The sequence below is a fragment of the Apiospora hydei genome, assembly GCF_038363865.1.
Source record: "Apiospora hydei strain CBS 114990 chromosome Unknown utg000004l_segment0_segment0, whole genome shotgun sequence".
In the NCBI taxonomy this organism is placed as follows: domain Eukaryota; kingdom Fungi; phylum Ascomycota; class Sordariomycetes; order Amphisphaeriales; family Apiosporaceae; genus Apiospora; species Apiospora hydei.
In genome coordinates, this window is record NW_027117363.1 from 7,080,634 (window position 1) to 7,097,291 (window position 16,658).

The following is a 16,658-nucleotide window of genomic DNA, read 5'->3' on the forward strand; positions in this document are numbered from 1 at the left end:
ATGGATGGATGTTGGTGACTGAAGTACAGCTATAGCGAGCGAGCGTCTATAGGAACAGTCATTATGAAAGTGCAGAAGACAGGTTTATATCATCCAGACTTTGCCAGATTATAAAGGTCAGATGCCACACCGGTCTTACCTTTCTGTCTCTCTACTTCGTTAACTTGCTACGGAGAGAGGTACGCTTCCAGCGAATTGCACTCTGCAGTAGATCACCACGATGGCCTGCTGGATGCCAGGGATACATACATACAGTATTGATCAGCAAAAGCAGATCCATGTCTTGCATGCATACATGTAGGAGCACAGCAGTATCAGCTGGTCAAACACCGAGACCTTCTTAATCCTCCATGGCTACATGTACATCAACGTACTATTCGGACAGGGAATCGAATAAATGATTACGTGCCAAGCCTTTGCTTCAACCTTATTGGTATTCTTCCAATCTCCACGCTCGCCTCAACAATCGAACAGCCCCCCAGCAAGCAAGCAGCTGCACCACCAGCAGCAAGCAGCATCATTGATGCGCCGGCCAGTGTGAATTGGGCCAGATGCGACCCGAGGAACATCAAATTGAAGGGAAGAGAACAATACCACTGAACATACCGTGTCACCTTCTCGAAGATATGGAATTTCCAAAGCAATCAATCAGCTTCATCCCATGTCGTCATTTGCAATTGCATGTTTCGATGGCTTCTTCCTTCAACCTCATGTCGTTTCTGACATGGGACATTACTTACTTAAGTAGATAGAAAGCTCAAGCCATTGGCAAATAACCCAATCTGGGAAACGAACGACATTGTGGGCACTGGGATCTTCATTGACTTATTTCGCGATCGGAATGTCCCTGGGTCTCAGACGCTGTCGATATGACGCACCTTTGCCTTGGTGTCACCATGGGACACCGTGATTGTGTCACAGTCTCATAAACAAGACGCCATCTCCATCGCATTCAACGAAAATGTATATGCAGGAAGCTACAGAAGTCAACTTTCCCCCAGACTCGTTCCATGCTCCTTGCATATCTCTGCCCGGCCTGGGACTCGTCACTGCCTCTCTTTCTCTCTTCGTCTGTCTCTCCTCCCTCCCTCTCGACTCAAGGCCGGACGTACCCAAAGCTTCCCAACACATGCTCTTTCTTATGCTACCATGTTGCAGGCCCGCAACTTCACTGTTGCATGTTTCGAGGGGCAGGCCGATCGGGCTGCATCTTTGACTTTCTCCTGTCGTTGTCATCTGCATATCTTCCCTGCAGCCAGTCATTATGTTTTGATTCATGACCAGTTGGTGGCTGGTATCTGTTGTTGCTGTCTTGGAGGTCCTTTTTGGCTCTTGGAACAATTTTTGGCATCTTCACTTTTTTGGTTTGATAAGTCGACCTCGTACCCCGTCCTCGTCGTGGTATTTGGCACCATGGCCGCTCTTGTATTGAGCAGTGAACCCCCACGCTTCCGCAGCTGTTCCGCCAGCGATAGAGCCGCCGGGAGCTGGGCCATGCCGGCCTCCGACCACCACTTGTCTATAAGGCCTAGCCGGACGAATCCTGACCTGTCCGACTGCGGTGCCGTCTTTCCCCTTACGACCTCGGAAGCATGGAAAGACTTGGACAATATTACAGCGTTGGGGCTGTCTCTGCACGCCGAAGGTGACGATGAGTCGCCGGCCTCAAATACCGATATCCCCCAGATCAACTTTGGAGATGACTGGCATTTATATGAAGACACGAAGTCGCCTCGGGCACCTAAGCCCTTCCACCGATGGATCAAGACTCTACAGCGACGAGCCCACCGGCCCCGGACTCAGAGATCGGGGGATGGTAGCAGCGGGTCGCAGGAGCTGTTTCCTCCTTCTTTGGGCGACAACGTCTCGAGCCTCCGGCACCGGAAATCATCATCGGACTCTTCATTCGGCTATGTGGCAGGAATAAGGAGCGCGAGCATAAGCCTTGCAGGCAGCGCAATAACCCGTTCGAAACGGAACACCGTCAGATCATCTCGTTGCTCGAGAACAGAACGCAGCAGCAGGGCTTCCTACTCGCGGACGAGATTCTCAGAAGAGAGTACGCGGTGTGAGCGAACCGTGTCGATCGACCCTGCAGTGATGGAGCGCCAGCTGCAAAGACGCCGCATCATTGAGGAGCTCATAAGCACAGAGGAGAGCTACATAGGAGATATCAAGTTTCTTATGAACGTAGGAAGATACCTTTTACAACCCCATACATGTTCCAAGCTCATTATGCTAATTTCCTGAGAACAAGGTCTATGTTACGATACTTGCTTCACTGCCAACACAGCAACAGGGACTCCGATCTTCAATCAACCGAAATTTGACAGACATCGTCGAGTTGCACGAGGAGATCCTTGGTGAGCTACACCGTGTGGTTCCTAACTCGGAGTATACTCAGCTGCAACAAGTCGTCCAACCGGCTCATAAGCCTACGACTAGGCCAAATCATCAGCGATGGTACAGTCTCGACTCGGTTCCGGAGGTTAAGGACGGGACACCGTGGTTGCAAGACATTCCCGGGATGATAGCTGAGCCCACCATTGCTGCTGATGTTGCACAGGTGTTTGGCGAAAGGGTTAGTTGCAAGCCCCCCAGCCCCCATGCCTTGTTTATGCGTCGTGTTGAACCTTACGGCTCCGTACTAGAACCAAAGTCTAACGGTTGAACTCTTCTTAGATGTATCGTTTCTTCGTATACGAAGAGTACGGCGCCAAGTATGAGTTGATGATCAAGGACGTGGCATCGACTCATCGTGCAATGCCCCAATGGGAGACGTACCAAAAGGGGCTCGAGGCGCTTGCAGCTTCATTGGGGTCAGCCAACCACCATGTGGACCGCTCGAGAAAGTCACTCACTATCGGCGATCTTCTAGTCAAGGTACAGTTGCGACTAATGTTGCTTTTATCCCACATTGCTTGATACTGACCCGAAACAGCCAATCCAACGAATCTGCAGATATCCCCTTCTCTTCGCAGAGCTGTTGAAGCACACTCCTGTGTACGACTGCCCGAATTCACATGCCCAGATCGAGAACGTTCTCGTTCGACTACGCGAGGCTACGGCCGAGATCAACCGTGCCACCGACGATCCGTCTGTGAAAGTAACAGTGGAGAAGACGTGGTTGTTGCAAGATCGGTTGATCTTTCCAGACCAGGTACGCCTATGGTTTTATTGTTGATACTGGTATTCGTCCGTACTAATGAGTTACAGTCTTTCGACACGAACACCAAAGCCAACGTGCGCTTGTTGGGGCAGATTCAGCTATGCGGCGCTCTGCATGTCTGCTGGCAGACGAGGAAGGGCGTCAAGGGACAATACATGATATGCTTGTTGTACAGAGACTCTCTGTGTCTCGCGACTGCCGAAGGGCTGAATCAAGTATATGCCATCCAAGCATGCATCGGCTTGAACACAATAAAACTCGAAGAAGCAGACAATGGCCGAGGTAAGCCACCGGTACTTGAACTCCTACAGGTTAACGCTCATTTACTCACACCTGATAGGTCTCCAATGTCACACGGCCCCCTTTTCTTGGAAGTTGGTGTTTGAGATTGATCATCAGCTATACGAAATCATCATGACTGCCTGCACGCCGAAGGAGGAGATGGAATGGCGAACACGCTTGACTGGGTTGATCCCAAATGAGCCACATGACCATCCCGAGGCACCCTTGTGTAGCTCACTATCTTTGGATATCAAGAGTCTTGGAACCGTATTTGGAAAACCAGGTATGTTAAACCTAGTATAACGCGTTTTCGAGTCAGACACTGACGTGCTTTATCAAGGTACTGTGGCGCGACGGCTTTCGATCCACCGGGCCACAACGGTTGGGCCCAAATCTTCCTTATGTCAGGTTATACTGAAAAACACCACACTATTGAGAGATCCATCAGGATCCGGATCGGTGACTCCGATCAACCGCTCGCAGTCTCTATTGACCACGAACTCGAGAATCCCTGTTTTATCGCCGGGCCGAGGTGAACGGGCGCGCCTCGAGGCACTGCTTGCCGATGTGTGGAGTAGAGCGGCTCTGCCATTCCCCGGTATAACGAACCGGTCCAAGAGCGAATACCTGGTGCGTAACTCTGCCTCGGCCATGAAGAGGAAGCTCAGTGTTGCGAGTATTACGAACACGTTCCTGAAACGGACGCCGAGTACTGCGAGCATGAACAAAGCTCGGGAGAAGCTGGTCGATAAAACATCGGGCCGCGCGTCCCATGAAGAGAGCGGCGGCCTGGTCCGGAACGCGGCCAGCTCGCCCACCCTGGACTGCGACTTTTTCACGCCGGAGCTAAGCCTAGAAGGCGACTTTGATTATGTGCAAGGCCGCCTCCCGGTGATCTGCGACGAGGCGGAACGAGCGAGCAGCTCAAGCCCCAACTTTTCGGCTACCGACGAGGCTTCTGCCCAGGGCACGGTCCGGAAGACAAGCCCTATGCGACTGGAGCCGCCGCCGCCAAAGCAGCGACAGCAAGACGAGACGGCAATGTCTCTGTTGACATCACCCCTTTCGACATCGCCGGCGAACAGCCTGCGGCCGAGCCGCACAATCACACAGTCGGTCAAATCGCTGTCGCCAGCTTCGACGGACAGACGAAAGGAAAATGTGCAGCACCACGTGGAAGAACCAACGGCGCAATCCCCTCACGAAACGGTGTCGACTCTCAAACCAGGCAGCAAGTGGACGAAGGTCGGCATGCTGAACCGAAGCCGCGTTACCGGCGGGCTCCGGAGCTTTTTCCGTTAAGTCACTTAATGAAACGATGATACCCCTCTTGTTTTCTTATTGCATATTTTCGCCCGGGATACGGAAGGAGAAGATTCTGGAAATGGTCTTAATACTTTGAGTACTATCGTTAACATGACTACCCCCATATATTAGTGCTTGCTAGCAGCTTTTACGCACTTGGCCATGATGGAGGTTTTTTGGTTGGTTGGCCAGTCAGTCAGTAGGTAGGTATGTAGTCGGTTGGTCGGCTTTTTGTGCTGGGAGGGTGTTTTGTTGTTGGACAAGCGTACTGTTCGTTTTTCTCTCTCTCTCTCTCTCTCTCTCTTTCCTTGGAAGCTTGTATATAGACTACGACGATACTCCCGTCCTTTGGAGAAGAGTATATTCTCTACGAATTCCCGTGCTTAGACGATGACAGATGACTGCCTGCGTGTGTCTGATTACCATGCCATGATGTCCCGTTCAACCCCTCCTTCTCCGTCTAAATCGGCGATCTCGCAACCGCAGGTACCCGTCTCCGTTGCTGGTTCGGGGCCCAACCATTCTATCGATCTGCGTGCCCAAGGTCAGGGAGAAGTGTATCTAGCAGTCTAGCAGTGACATATGATACTGCCCGGACCCTGATCTGATCTGGCTGAATTGATAGAGTGAGGGGCAGTTCTATTTGTTTCTTTACGATGAGGTCCATGGATCCATCAATGGTGAAAGCCCACACGCCTGGTGTACCTATTTTTAAGCTCCAGAATGACGTAGAGCAATTCCAGCGGATGGCGGGGTAGCTTTTCTGGTTGCCGGGCGTCCCAAACAGTGCCAGGACAGCGGCGTGGCCAGTGCGGCAGCGGCAGGCAGGCAGAGACAGGCAGGGGCGGGCATTGTCGCGTGTCAGGCCATTTGCTGCAGCTGGGCGATGACGTAGGATAAGGCACTGATGCGCGCAATCCCGCAAACGGGCCAGAGACAAAGTGGGAGGAAATCAAGCTTGCTTGCAGGGCCAGAGTACATGGCTACGTGCCGGCTGGCTAGTACCATGGAATAGTACCAACAGTACCAATAGTACCATTGGAAGTAGTACGTAAGAAAGTATTCATGGCACAGCTGGGACGACTTGGAAGCTGAGCTGGCCTCCTGCGTTACCCCTCCAATAAATTCCATCGACTGCGAGGCCTTCCCTTCCATCATCTTCACTTCTCAATCATACCAACCAACAAACAAACACATCAACAACTCCTGTGATACCCCCCCCACGAACAACTTCCACACACTCCATCAATCCATTCTTTTTTAGAACTCCCACATCAACAACCGTCAAAATGGTCAAGGGCGAAGCTACACAGACCAAGTTCCACTACAAGAGCCAGGACGGCGAGGACTTCATCGTCTTCGTTGACGATGTCGAGACCATGAAGAAGTGGAAGGAGGACTCCTCCATCCCCATGGCTCACTTCATCTCTACCTTCAAGATCTTCGTCACACACAAGTGAGTTGTTCCCACTACGCCTCTGTTTCTATTGCCCCGCGCCAACTTGGCGGATGTTGGTCACCGTCCGAGGCCATACGAAGCAACCTGCATTCCAATTCGCTTGTGCCACCAACCGCAGGCACAAGCTGTTGGCTCTGCACGTTGTTGGCGTCTCGCACCCGACTCCGAACCGGCGACGCATGATTCAATTGTGTTGGGGGCTTGCAGTAGTCGCCAGGTGTGCGAGATTGCACCCCTTCCAGCTCATTACTGCTACCATCTGCTTGAGATCAGCGGCTAACCTCAATTCCTCCAATAGGCAAGGCACCCAGGGCCAACTCGATGGTGCTTCCAAGGGGACACTGGAGAACGAGTTCGGCACCTCCAACGACGAGGAGGTCATCAAGGTGATTCTGCAGAAGGGTACTCAAGAGACTTCTCAGGTAAGCCCACCAAGACACTGCGCCGGTCTGGCTGCCACACAGAAGCGACTAACACCGAACCATAGTTCCCCGGCCGCGATGGTCCCAAGAACGATGCCCAGATGGGCAACATCGTCAACGGTCAGCCCGGTACCCGATAAATGCGACAATGATACGTTGGTCGCATTCTGAGAAGAGTGAGGATGACTGCTCGGTTGTGCGGAGGCATATAGGCGCATCAATAATCGATAGCGCGACTAGGTAGTATTGCAGACGTACTCGGAGCTCGAAAGGATTTCAGAGACATACTCCCGGAAGAGTGCCTGCCTACCGGTCATAGTTAGCAATGAGCAATGCTCTGAATGAGACATGATATGAACAACTTCAATGCTAGCCCATGATTAAATGCAAGTGATGCGAACCGTAATTACCAGTTTGATATTGCAATGTCGGTTGTCTTTGGCCAATGTCGATGTCCGTATCGGAACACGTTCCGGGGCGATGATCTCCAGTCTACTAAATCGGTCGTTGTTGCCCTAGACGTACGCCATTCAGGCCGGGCTTCCACAGTTACGTTGAAACCAAGTAACGGGCTCCGGCCATCTTCACTCTGCCGACTGCCGCACCTCGACGCTCGCCACAGAGTTGATGTCCTTCGGATTTCAGAGATTTCTGGTCCTCGTCGCCTCACCTGATAGATCTTGAGTACGGTTCGGGGGCTTGTCATGCTCTTCTGCAGCAACTCGCCTTCAGTCTGGTCGGGTGCTTCAGACTGGAAGTCGGAAGGACGGATAAAAGTCGGTTACTATACCAACCCCCGAGCCGGGTCATCGAGCTACTTACTGCTTTGCCTGTCCGTCCCTCGCCACCGCCCGCGTCCGAATCCGTCCCAAAGCTCCGGGAGGTGGACTGGTTGGCCCGCCCATACTACCACTGCTATGCATACATTCTCCTGCTCGTGCGTGGCAATCTCCGGTGCGCTGGCACAGGGAGAAGAAGCGGGCACGGCATCGCCCCCAAGTGGCATTCCGGGGAGCTTTTTTCTTTGTTTCGAGAGAACACAGCCGGCTGCCCCCATACCCGGTCTCGTTTCTCTACCCACGAAGACCACCCCCGTTTATACCATTGATAAGTGCTTCGTCGGCAAAACCCCAACAAACAGCCCATTAGATGGGTGACTCGAGCGATAGTCATTCCATGATTGACTTGGGAAAGGCCTCGAATTCTGGGCTGAGACATGGCAAAGCCCAGAGCTTCGCTATAATAGGCATGATATTCACGACGGGGGAAATGTCATACATCTGACAGATCACCCCCAGCCTGCAACGGCGGGATGACGACGATGGTGATCAATACAAAGTAAGTACTAGACGACATTCTCATCCACACAAGTTCTAGATGGGACGATCGTGGAATTCTTACTTTTCCGTTCGTCTCAGCGCCCTTTTTTCGTTTTGATCTACCTAATCCACTATTGCTGTCGCAAGATGAGGCGTAGAAGGAAAAACCTGGAGAAAGGACGAAGGCGTAAAAAAGAATAAGAAGGGAAAAAAACATGAGACCATCGTTATGTGACCCGATACACACAGACACAGACACAGACACAGACACAGACACACAAGTCGCTTGTGGACCACCCCCTTTGTGGTGTGACTGGAGACTACATGAGAGAGGTTAGGTTCGATTCCTGACAGCGCTATTGGTTATCTCTCTCATGTTCTGTGTGTGTGTGCGTGGCTTGGCAGCCAAATTCTTCAGCCGTGACCCGGCTGTTCGGCCTGGGGGGGGGCTTGCTTGGCTGGTTCAAGATGCCGCACAGCCAGTGTTTCGGAAAACCCGCCGATCTACCAGCATCCGACCAGACTGCCAGGCAAAAGACAAGGGAGCAAGCAAGGAGGGGAAACAAAGCACGGATAGACAAGCCATGGTTAGAGACACTGAATTGTATGACACCAGATGGGACTCTACTATGTACTGGACGTCTTCCCAAGGCGGTTTCGCATTTCCTTGTGTGCAAGTACAGCATGCATTGGGGTTGAGATGGACATGGACGAGGGGTGTGGGACGGTGGGCAATGTGGTAGCAAAACACGTAATAAGCCTTGATGCTGTTGACGACGACTCATGAGATTCTCAGGAGTTTTCAATCATGAGATCTTTCGATCCCATCCCATCTCTTTCGGATGGTTGAATGTGGCAGATTGGTATCGTCATGCACGCAAGGGGAAGAATGAGCAGACGGCCGTTGCAAGTGCCATCCCAACTCAAAAATTAAGCATGATTTTGAGACCGATTCATGGGCCGATTTGAGTTGCCGTCCCCGGAATGGAAAGAAAGTGAGAGACAGCTGGAGATGGGGCGAAAGTGCTATGACACGGTATTCTTTTTCGGTTCAGTTCCCCAGATGACGAATTGGCGAATCGGTAGCATCATGGCACTTTGTCAGAATTGAACAACTACAGGTGACGTATCTGGCTGAAATTGGGTAGTATAATTATGTGTAAAACGTTAAAACTTGCTTGGTTTAGCTTGGCTGCTACACGCAGTGCAGAGTATTATATCGCGACGAGTCTAGGACCAGGTGCGTAAAAACGTGGGTAAGGGAAATCCTGTACAGATCTTGGCTTGTCCGACCAAACCCCCAGACCGTGGCTTGACTGGCTGGCGAGTTCGCGATATCCTCTGTTTTCGTAGGTAGCGTTTCCCAAATCCTCATCTCCCCCTATATCGCAACCGCAGCCCCCTTGGGGACAAGGGTATCCTCGGTTGCTTCTGAGATCATCATCCCCGCCTGGCCGCCGTGAAGGCGCCGGCCCGAGCCCGTAAATCATCGACCGTTCCGTTTGCTGTGGCTCTCGATCAGAATCGCGGGCAGGTCATCCTCCCTCCTGGCCTCCCTCCATGGAGGCCGTCGTAACACGGTCCGCAATATGGACCGGTAATGCCGAATAGTATCAAATAACGCCGTGGTGTAAATGCCAGATAGAGCCAGTAGAAAAGGTTGGGCTCCGCTCATCGATAGGAGAAGGGGAATGTGCACACAAGGTTCGGTGGTGATGGTTTGCTATCCAATTCTCTATGAGCAGAATGAGACACGGACCCGAGATTTCTTTTCGATCGATATAAGCGTCATGATCATGCCTTGGATCCACCACCACGGTTGCGCTGAGGTAAAGTCCAGGGCTTTGCACAAATGATCTGTGATTCATACGGTTAGTGACTGTGCACGGTGGTTTCCTAGAGTGATGGATATTCTCAAACCTCGCCTTCAGAGTAGGCCCAAAAGTAGATGACCATGGCCACAAGGTAGTAGACGCCGGCGTTCGTGCCTTGGTAAATCAGGAGGGCGCACAGAGCGAACAGAGGCAGGGCGGCGAGACGGGCTTCGAGACTACGGTGAATGGATGATCCAGCCAGGAATCCAATAGGCCACTCCCACGCCAACATGACGAACCCCAAAACCAGGTTGATTATTTGCAGAACCGGAACAGGCTTGATACCGGCGTCAAGACTTTTCGTGAGGAAATCCCAGAAGATCTTAGGCCAAAAGAACGACTCGAAAGCGGCAACGATTTGGTCTGAGAGGCTGTTAGTAATCCGTCTGTTTCCAATCCCCCTTTATCATGAACGGATCCACCTACAAGATGCGGCTGTGATGGTGATGAGCCTCGCCCAGTGGTTCTTGATGAGTCTTCCCATTATGTCGATTATAACCGAAACCCGAATTTATAGTGCTGGTCTTCCGTATGCTCTGCCACGTCGATATTGTTTTTTCCTGTTCTGTTCCCTTGTCGAATAATATCTCTTTCCTCGAGTCGGTTTTTGATGCTGACCCAAGACGATTATCCAACTCGAAAAACAACCCGAAACAAACAACCAAAGTCGTAATATGAAATAATAAGTTGTTTCGAAAAGAAAGTAAAAGTGCAAGGTAGCCAGACCTGCAGTCGCGTCGAATAGAAATCGCCGATATGAAAGAAGGCTATCGACAGTGCACAGCGCTGGCAAGTAGGAAGAAGAAAAAGGAAGTGAAGGGCAAGAGCAAGGCCAAGAGAGTGAGAAGGACGACGGGCGATGGGGGGTCTCAGTGGACTATATCAAGCGGCCGACTGGGGTGGTGGTGGTGGTGGCTCCTGCGTGGGAGCAGTGCTCCCGTGGAGCGATGGCCTGTGTCAGAAGCCGACACAAACAAGCCGGGCTGGTGTGGATATCGGATGTTCCTGACGTGAGGCTGAAGGCCTCTAGTTTGAGATCCACGTTCTGCTAATCCGATCTATCGTGACGGCGGGCATGCGTGCGGCATTGGCAGCATCCGTGACCAGGTCTGGGACAGCCGTGTATCTCTTGGTGGAGGGCTGGACGGCTTGGTACGCAAGAGCAGATAGCGTTGTTTGGGAGCGGGTGATCAAGAACAGCCTAGAGATTGATAGTCGGCAGGGGTGTTGGGCCGAACGCCTGTCTAGGAGATGTTGGTTGCGGCTCTGCGTAGTTGCATTGAAGAAAGGTTTGGAGATCAGACAAAACGGGGTGCCGGGGAGAAGGGGTCTATTATGAAGCAACAGGAGCCTCTTCGTGTAAGAGAGGGCGGATCTTCAGACATGCGGAGGCATGCGAGTTTAAGAGCCAGCATGGACTGGCGGTGGATCCGGATGGGAGAAAAACCGCCATCGATATGCAGCTCGCTCGCTCGCATCCAGCATCCCAGCCGACTGTACGTGATTCTGGTGGTTCATTCCTTTCAGGCGTGGCCAAGAGAGGCAGCAGGGCCAATCGCAGGCAGCTGCACGTGCGGGTAGAATCTTGGAGGGCGCAGAGAGAGGGGTGCTGCGGGCCTTCACGGCGGTTGCTGCAGACTGGCAGACCTCATGATGGGCAGGATCGGGGGCACTATTGACCCTGGGCTGCTGTGCTAGGCTACGGCAGGGCTCGATTGGACAGGTCGAATGGGTACGTAGCCGTTAGTCGGGCAGGGCCCATGAAGGAGCGCAGTTGGCAAGGCGGTTACCCAGCATTTTGCAGCCATTTGCGTGTGAGCCAAGCTGCAAGTAACACGGCCAAGGGCAGTCAAGAGTATAGAGATGCGAGCAGCGTCGGGTGTTGGAGGGCACGAACTCGACGTGATTGGGCTTTGCTGGGCGGCTAGAAGTTGCCGTTGCTCCAATGAGAGCCTCAGCCGCGCTGTCTCATGCATTGAACTGACAGGGGGTAGCCCCGAGCCATCCATCCACGCAGCAAAGAGGCAGGGTGCTGGGCAGGCAAGACAGGGGTCCAGGGTCGAGTCTCGGGTTGTTCTAACCTAGTAGTAGGTTTTCTGAAGCATCTCCATGGAAAAGGGTGGGTGCGACGGACGGGCCTCCGCCTCTGTTACCACATCAGGCATGCGAGCGAAGCAGCAGCAGAAGAAAAAGAAGAGATCATCTCTGGTTGCTCATTCTAAATGATTAATTCATCTCGTCTTTCGCCAGTCGACCGGATTGCATGGGTGGAGCGGAAAGCTGGGAATAAGGACCACGCTGCACCGTCTCGACTCTCGAGTCGCTCGCTCGTGTCGTGCCAAATACCTAAAGGCAAGGGGGCACAGGCGTCCATGTCGACTGGACTGGTGTGCTGACCGCTTCGCTTGACGTTGCCGTGGCGTCGAGCGTACAGTGCTGCTCACATTGGGGGCTTCCTGTCCGTGAGCCCGTCGGCGTTGTAACGGCAAAGGCTTGGGATGCAACGAGTCGGCAGGCTTTTGGAAAGACAACCGGCCGGGTCTAGACATGGGCAGGTTTCGCAGCTGAGACAGATCAAGTTTAGAGACGGGGACATCGTGGCCCCTGCTCCCTTGTTCACGGATCGGAGAGCCAAAATCCATGGGACGACTTTAAAAATGGCCTTGTTTAAACAACATGAGATGGATGGGCTTTCCCCTCGGGAAAGAGCCAATCTAGATTACGCTCATAAGGTTGTGGGCGTTGAAACATGCCAAAATTGAAGCTTGACTGTACCATCAGATGCCGTTAACGTTTGGAAGACTGAGCCAGCCCGCTCTACCATCCCGCTTTTTGGTCTCAGAATATTAACCTTAGATTCTCTAAGCATACTTTTTAATGTTGTTTGATATCTGCGCCCCATTGGCATTACTGGCGAAGGGGAAGAAGAAGGGGGTAAAGGGCTTGGCTCCGCCCACTCGAATGTTCACCAAAAAAGAATCGTGAGATTGTGACGATGCAATATTTCAGATTTCAGGTTACTCAGTCCTCCACACGTGGACATTGCAACCAAAGAAGAAAAACCACTGTTTGCTCCGTCCGGCCCCGACGGTGCTCAATCTATGAGATGGTTTTTCATGCTAAAAATTAATATACACGGCAACTTACAGGCTGCTTCCTGCAGCGTGCCATAACCCCCGCGCATGCACACTAAGCGTGCAGGTGTACCGGTAGTTTATTTTTATCGGCGGTTGGAGAACCACGTTGATTGGGCCGGATCGCTTCATGCGATAGCCACCATATGGCATCGGCGGTGTAACAACAGGTGCATGTGAGTAAGCAAGCCTGGCCAGTCAGTCACTTTCGAGGCTGGCTCCATGGCAAAATGCAGGCGATTTCCGGATGGAAGGAGACCTGCCTGTGTAGTTGGCCCTTATGACCCATACAAATCACATATGGTACTACTGCACCTCTCCCGCTGTAGACCCGGAGGTTTGGTCACACATCGAGACCTCCTTCTCGAATCTCGCTCACAGAAACAACACAACTTGACCTCATGGGTGACCACCCCATGAATCTAGTGCATAACCGTGCTACAATAGTACCAAGTATGCACAGATGATGGCCATGATAAGTCCGGGGATCGATGCCGGCAGAGCACTTCCCAGTACTATCTGAGCGGATGCATATAATTATACTACCCTCTGGTCATCGACAGTTCCGATAGCGATGGGCATGATAGTAGTGGGAAACCTTGACTTCTTCACTCGACAGGCCCGTGAGTGCCTCTCAGAAGAATATATGTACACACTCAAGCTTTGGCCAGTACCCTTCCACCGAATTCTGAGGAGCAACTTGCCGCCGCCGACTTCGACGTCCCACCATGAACGCCTAGAATTACCCCGAAGCATGACATTGCATTATCCCTGGGTATTGTAGTGGCAGCTTCTCACTTTGGCATATATACTTGGTACAAGGACAAAGTATTTAGTCCATGGGGAACTCGTCGTTCCAGAAGCTGATGGCTCGCTCGGCTTCTGCTTCTCCAAGGTGTCCGATCAGTTCCTCTTTTCCACGGGCCCTTGTTGCCTTTTCCGACAGGTCCTTCATTCCCGTGGTGACATCGCTCAAGATATTGGTCGAATGTTCCGACAGGTTCTCCGCGCCAGAACAGTAGGGCAGCAGGCTCCGTGAGGCGGGTAGTGCCTGCTTGCCACCCCCGGCCGTGGCCAATTGCCGGTGGAAAGCCAACAGCGTAGCAGGCACCGCGTCAATGGACGAAACGGGAACGATTGGCATCTCGAGCCCATTCATGAGCCTTGTACGCTTGTTAGCTCTCCTGTGGACGCGCGCAGGCTAGAGGCTGTGGGCACAGGGTAGGCAGACATGTACATACTCAAGTTGTAGCTTCATCAGCGACGCCGCAACGCTTCCCGAACGGGTTTGCTTCATGAAGAACACGATAACTGCATGCTGCCCTCCATCCAGATGGTACAGCCACTCAATGCGTTGTCGAGCGGCGTCCGAGCCAACCTCTTGCGGGCACAGCAGAATGGCCCTCAGGGCTGACTTGGAATGCCCGTCTTTGGGAGGCAATGGCATCGCGACATCGTGAGACTGCAACTGTTTCTCTGCTGGGCGTCAGCGCCTACTCGGCTCCCCCCTTGAAGTGTTACGCGGCAATTTGAACCATTCCAAAGTCAGAGGTACCGCACCTTTCCATCGAGGAGTACCGCTGCTCTGCAGAAGCGCCGACACCAGTGGCGCCCAATCAGGTCGTTTGCGGATGGACGTACAAAACGAAGGCGCCTCCATGACCAACTAACCGCCAGTAACGCCTGCAACCCACTTGCTATCAAAGGTTATTCGTGGCAATGCCGCCTCTCGGTTGGGGTTTCGAAGATAGCAGCTGGAGTCCTGAGTGCAGCGTCCAGTGACAAGAAGGGTGTTGAATCCAGGGGCAACGGCGATGAATTAGAAGTGCCTACTTTCCGCACATTTGATATATCTCGATTTGATCCACCATTTGAAGGATTGCAGACAGTTGAATGTGTTGCTTGAAACCGGGCAAAGCAAGAGCTTTCCCTGTATTATCCATGTGAAGGAAAGTCGCCCCTCGGTCGCACCTTCCTGCCAAACACACATACATACACACTTTCTGGTTCCTATCGGGTTGGATCATAACTGATGAATGTGTCATAAAATATTTACCTGGGCAATGTGGTCTATACAGTAATCGCGACTGCTTACCACCATAATTCAGTCGGCACACCCAAGAGTGGTAGATGTAAACTGTTCGTTCTTTTCTCCTGTGGACCTCGTCAAGGTACATGTATGTACAATAGTCATCTTTATACAAGAACGAGACTTCTATACCATCCATAGCAGAAGCCACTGATCGAGTGGGGCTAAGGTTCAGACAAATCCATCTAAGTATACACAACATAAACTTGTAATATACAGATGTATATAGCACGCAGTACGTCAGCATGGTAGTATACTCACCACTCCCAGCTGACCGCACCCAACACATCCAGCCGATGCACGATGCAGTCGTCGATACGATCACGACGCCGGCGGTGAGGCTGTAGGTGTTGCAGTAGGCACCGGGGGCAATAGTGGCTGCTTGGTCTTGGGATCCTTGAAGCCCCTGAGGGCCTGTTCTAGTGTCAGGATGCGACTCTCTTGGCGCATCTTTTCCCTTTCGCGCTCTTCTTCTAGTTCGGCGAGCTTGGCGTTCAGCTCTTTTATCCGTTCGGCATTATGGTCTGGCTTTTGGGAGGACCTCCACCACTCGTAGACAATCAAGACCATGGCCACACTAAGGATGAAAGCATCTCCAATGACATCGGCGAACAAGTCAACGGCCTTGGCTTCGGGCAGTGACCGGAACTTTCGCTTCCAGACGCTCAGTATGTTGGAGGGCCGGTTTGTCCGCGCTTGACTGGCCGTGAAGCCGTGTTTCGCCTTGAACTCTTCCTCCTTCTTGATCTGCTCTTCCGTCTTGACTGTCGGCGCTTCGGCCTTCTCCTTGGCACGCGCAATAGCCTCCGGGTCTCGCAGCAGGGCGACTGACATACGCATATTTAGCTGGTGGATGGCCTGGCCATATCGGGCGGCGAAGCGGCGAAAGCCCGGGTGATCGTGCGCCTGATGCTTGATGCGATTCTACGCCGCGTCAACGTCTGGGCCATAGTGCAGAGCAGGGGGAGAGTAGACACTTACTGCACCATACTTGGATACATGCCTCAGGAAAAGCGAGGCGAGCTTGAATAACGGAAGGGCCACCATCTTGCCTCCGACTCCATGCGATGTGGGAGTTCTGGGGAAGCTATCGTTGCCTGGGTTCAAGGGCATAAGCAGCTCAAGAAGCTCTCAGCCCTAGTCTATTATTGCTCGGAGCTTCCGAGTAGGACCGGCCGAATAGCAGTAGGGGCAGCCAACTCTCGCACTCCACAAGCGGGACGAGGCAAAGAAGTCGAGGGCAGGAATGTTGTAGTTCAAGCAACCGGTGCAGACGTCACCGGCAGAGCCGTGTATATGATGGATGCTCGACGTGGGTGAATCTTGGTGGGTCCGATGTTCTTCCAATGGAAGTGGGATGGATGAATGGAAAATCGGAGGTTCGGAGCTAGACAAGGCCAATACCCAGCTTAGATTAGCGAAAATGGCCGCTGTGTGTCCGCTGTCCGTCCCCCGCTGGGCGGTTGCCCGAGTGAGAGTGCGCCCCCCCCTCCCCCTCCCAAGGCGGCCTAAGCCAGGCTCACTAAAGGCTCGCTAGCTCGCCATTTAGACAAATCAAAGCCAATTGATGCCGCCGTTGCCTCGCCAACCGCTGAGGCCAGCCAG

At 52.7% G+C, this 16,658-nt stretch overlaps 5 protein-coding genes across 5 annotated transcripts; 2 read left to right on the forward strand and 3 right to left on the reverse strand.

Moving 5' to 3' along the window:
- Positions 1 to 1,413: 1,413 nt before the first annotated feature.
- Positions 1,414 to 4,753, forward strand: PG997_004757 (RhoGEF domain-containing protein; the record flags this gene model as incomplete). The annotated part of the gene is made up of 7 exons (XM_066809072.1): positions 1,414 to 2,190; positions 2,258 to 2,581; positions 2,683 to 2,883; positions 2,942 to 3,160; positions 3,217 to 3,451; positions 3,510 to 3,734; positions 3,792 to 4,753. The coding sequence occupies 7 exons, from the start codon at positions 1,414 to 1,416 to the stop codon at positions 4,751 to 4,753; spliced, it is 2,943 nt and encodes a 980-aa protein (XP_066672690.1).
- Positions 4,754 to 6,045: 1,292 nt separating this feature from the next.
- Positions 6,046 to 6,777, forward strand: PG997_004758 (SEC14 cytosolic factor; the record flags this gene model as incomplete). Its single annotated transcript, XM_066809073.1, has 3 exons — positions 6,046 to 6,212; positions 6,514 to 6,637; positions 6,703 to 6,777. 3 exons carry the CDS (start codon positions 6,046 to 6,048, stop codon positions 6,775 to 6,777), a joined length of 366 nt encoding a protein of 121 aa, XP_066672691.1.
- Positions 6,778 to 9,750: 2,973 nt separating this feature from the next.
- Positions 9,751 to 10,314, reverse strand: PG997_004759 (pro41 protein; the record flags this gene model as incomplete). Its single annotated transcript, XM_066809074.1, has 3 exons — positions 9,751 to 9,813; positions 9,877 to 10,193; positions 10,257 to 10,314. 3 exons carry the CDS (start codon positions 10,312 to 10,314, stop codon positions 9,751 to 9,753), a joined length of 438 nt encoding a protein of 145 aa, XP_066672692.1.
- Positions 10,315 to 13,796: 3,482 nt separating this feature from the next.
- PG997_004760 (uncharacterized protein) lies at positions 13,797 to 14,411 on the reverse strand (the record flags this gene model as incomplete). The annotated part of the gene is made up of 2 exons (XM_066809075.1): positions 13,797 to 14,148; positions 14,206 to 14,411. The coding sequence occupies 2 exons, from the start codon at positions 14,409 to 14,411 to the stop codon at positions 13,797 to 13,799; spliced, it is 558 nt and encodes a 185-aa protein (XP_066672693.1).
- Positions 14,412 to 15,374: 963 nt separating this feature from the next.
- On the reverse strand, positions 15,375 to 16,100 carry PG997_004761 (OPA3 family protein; the record flags this gene model as incomplete). Its single annotated transcript, XM_066809076.1, has 2 exons — positions 15,375 to 15,977; positions 16,035 to 16,100. 2 exons carry the CDS (start codon positions 16,098 to 16,100, stop codon positions 15,375 to 15,377), a joined length of 669 nt encoding a protein of 222 aa, XP_066672694.1.
- Positions 16,101 to 16,658: the final 558 nt, after the last annotated feature.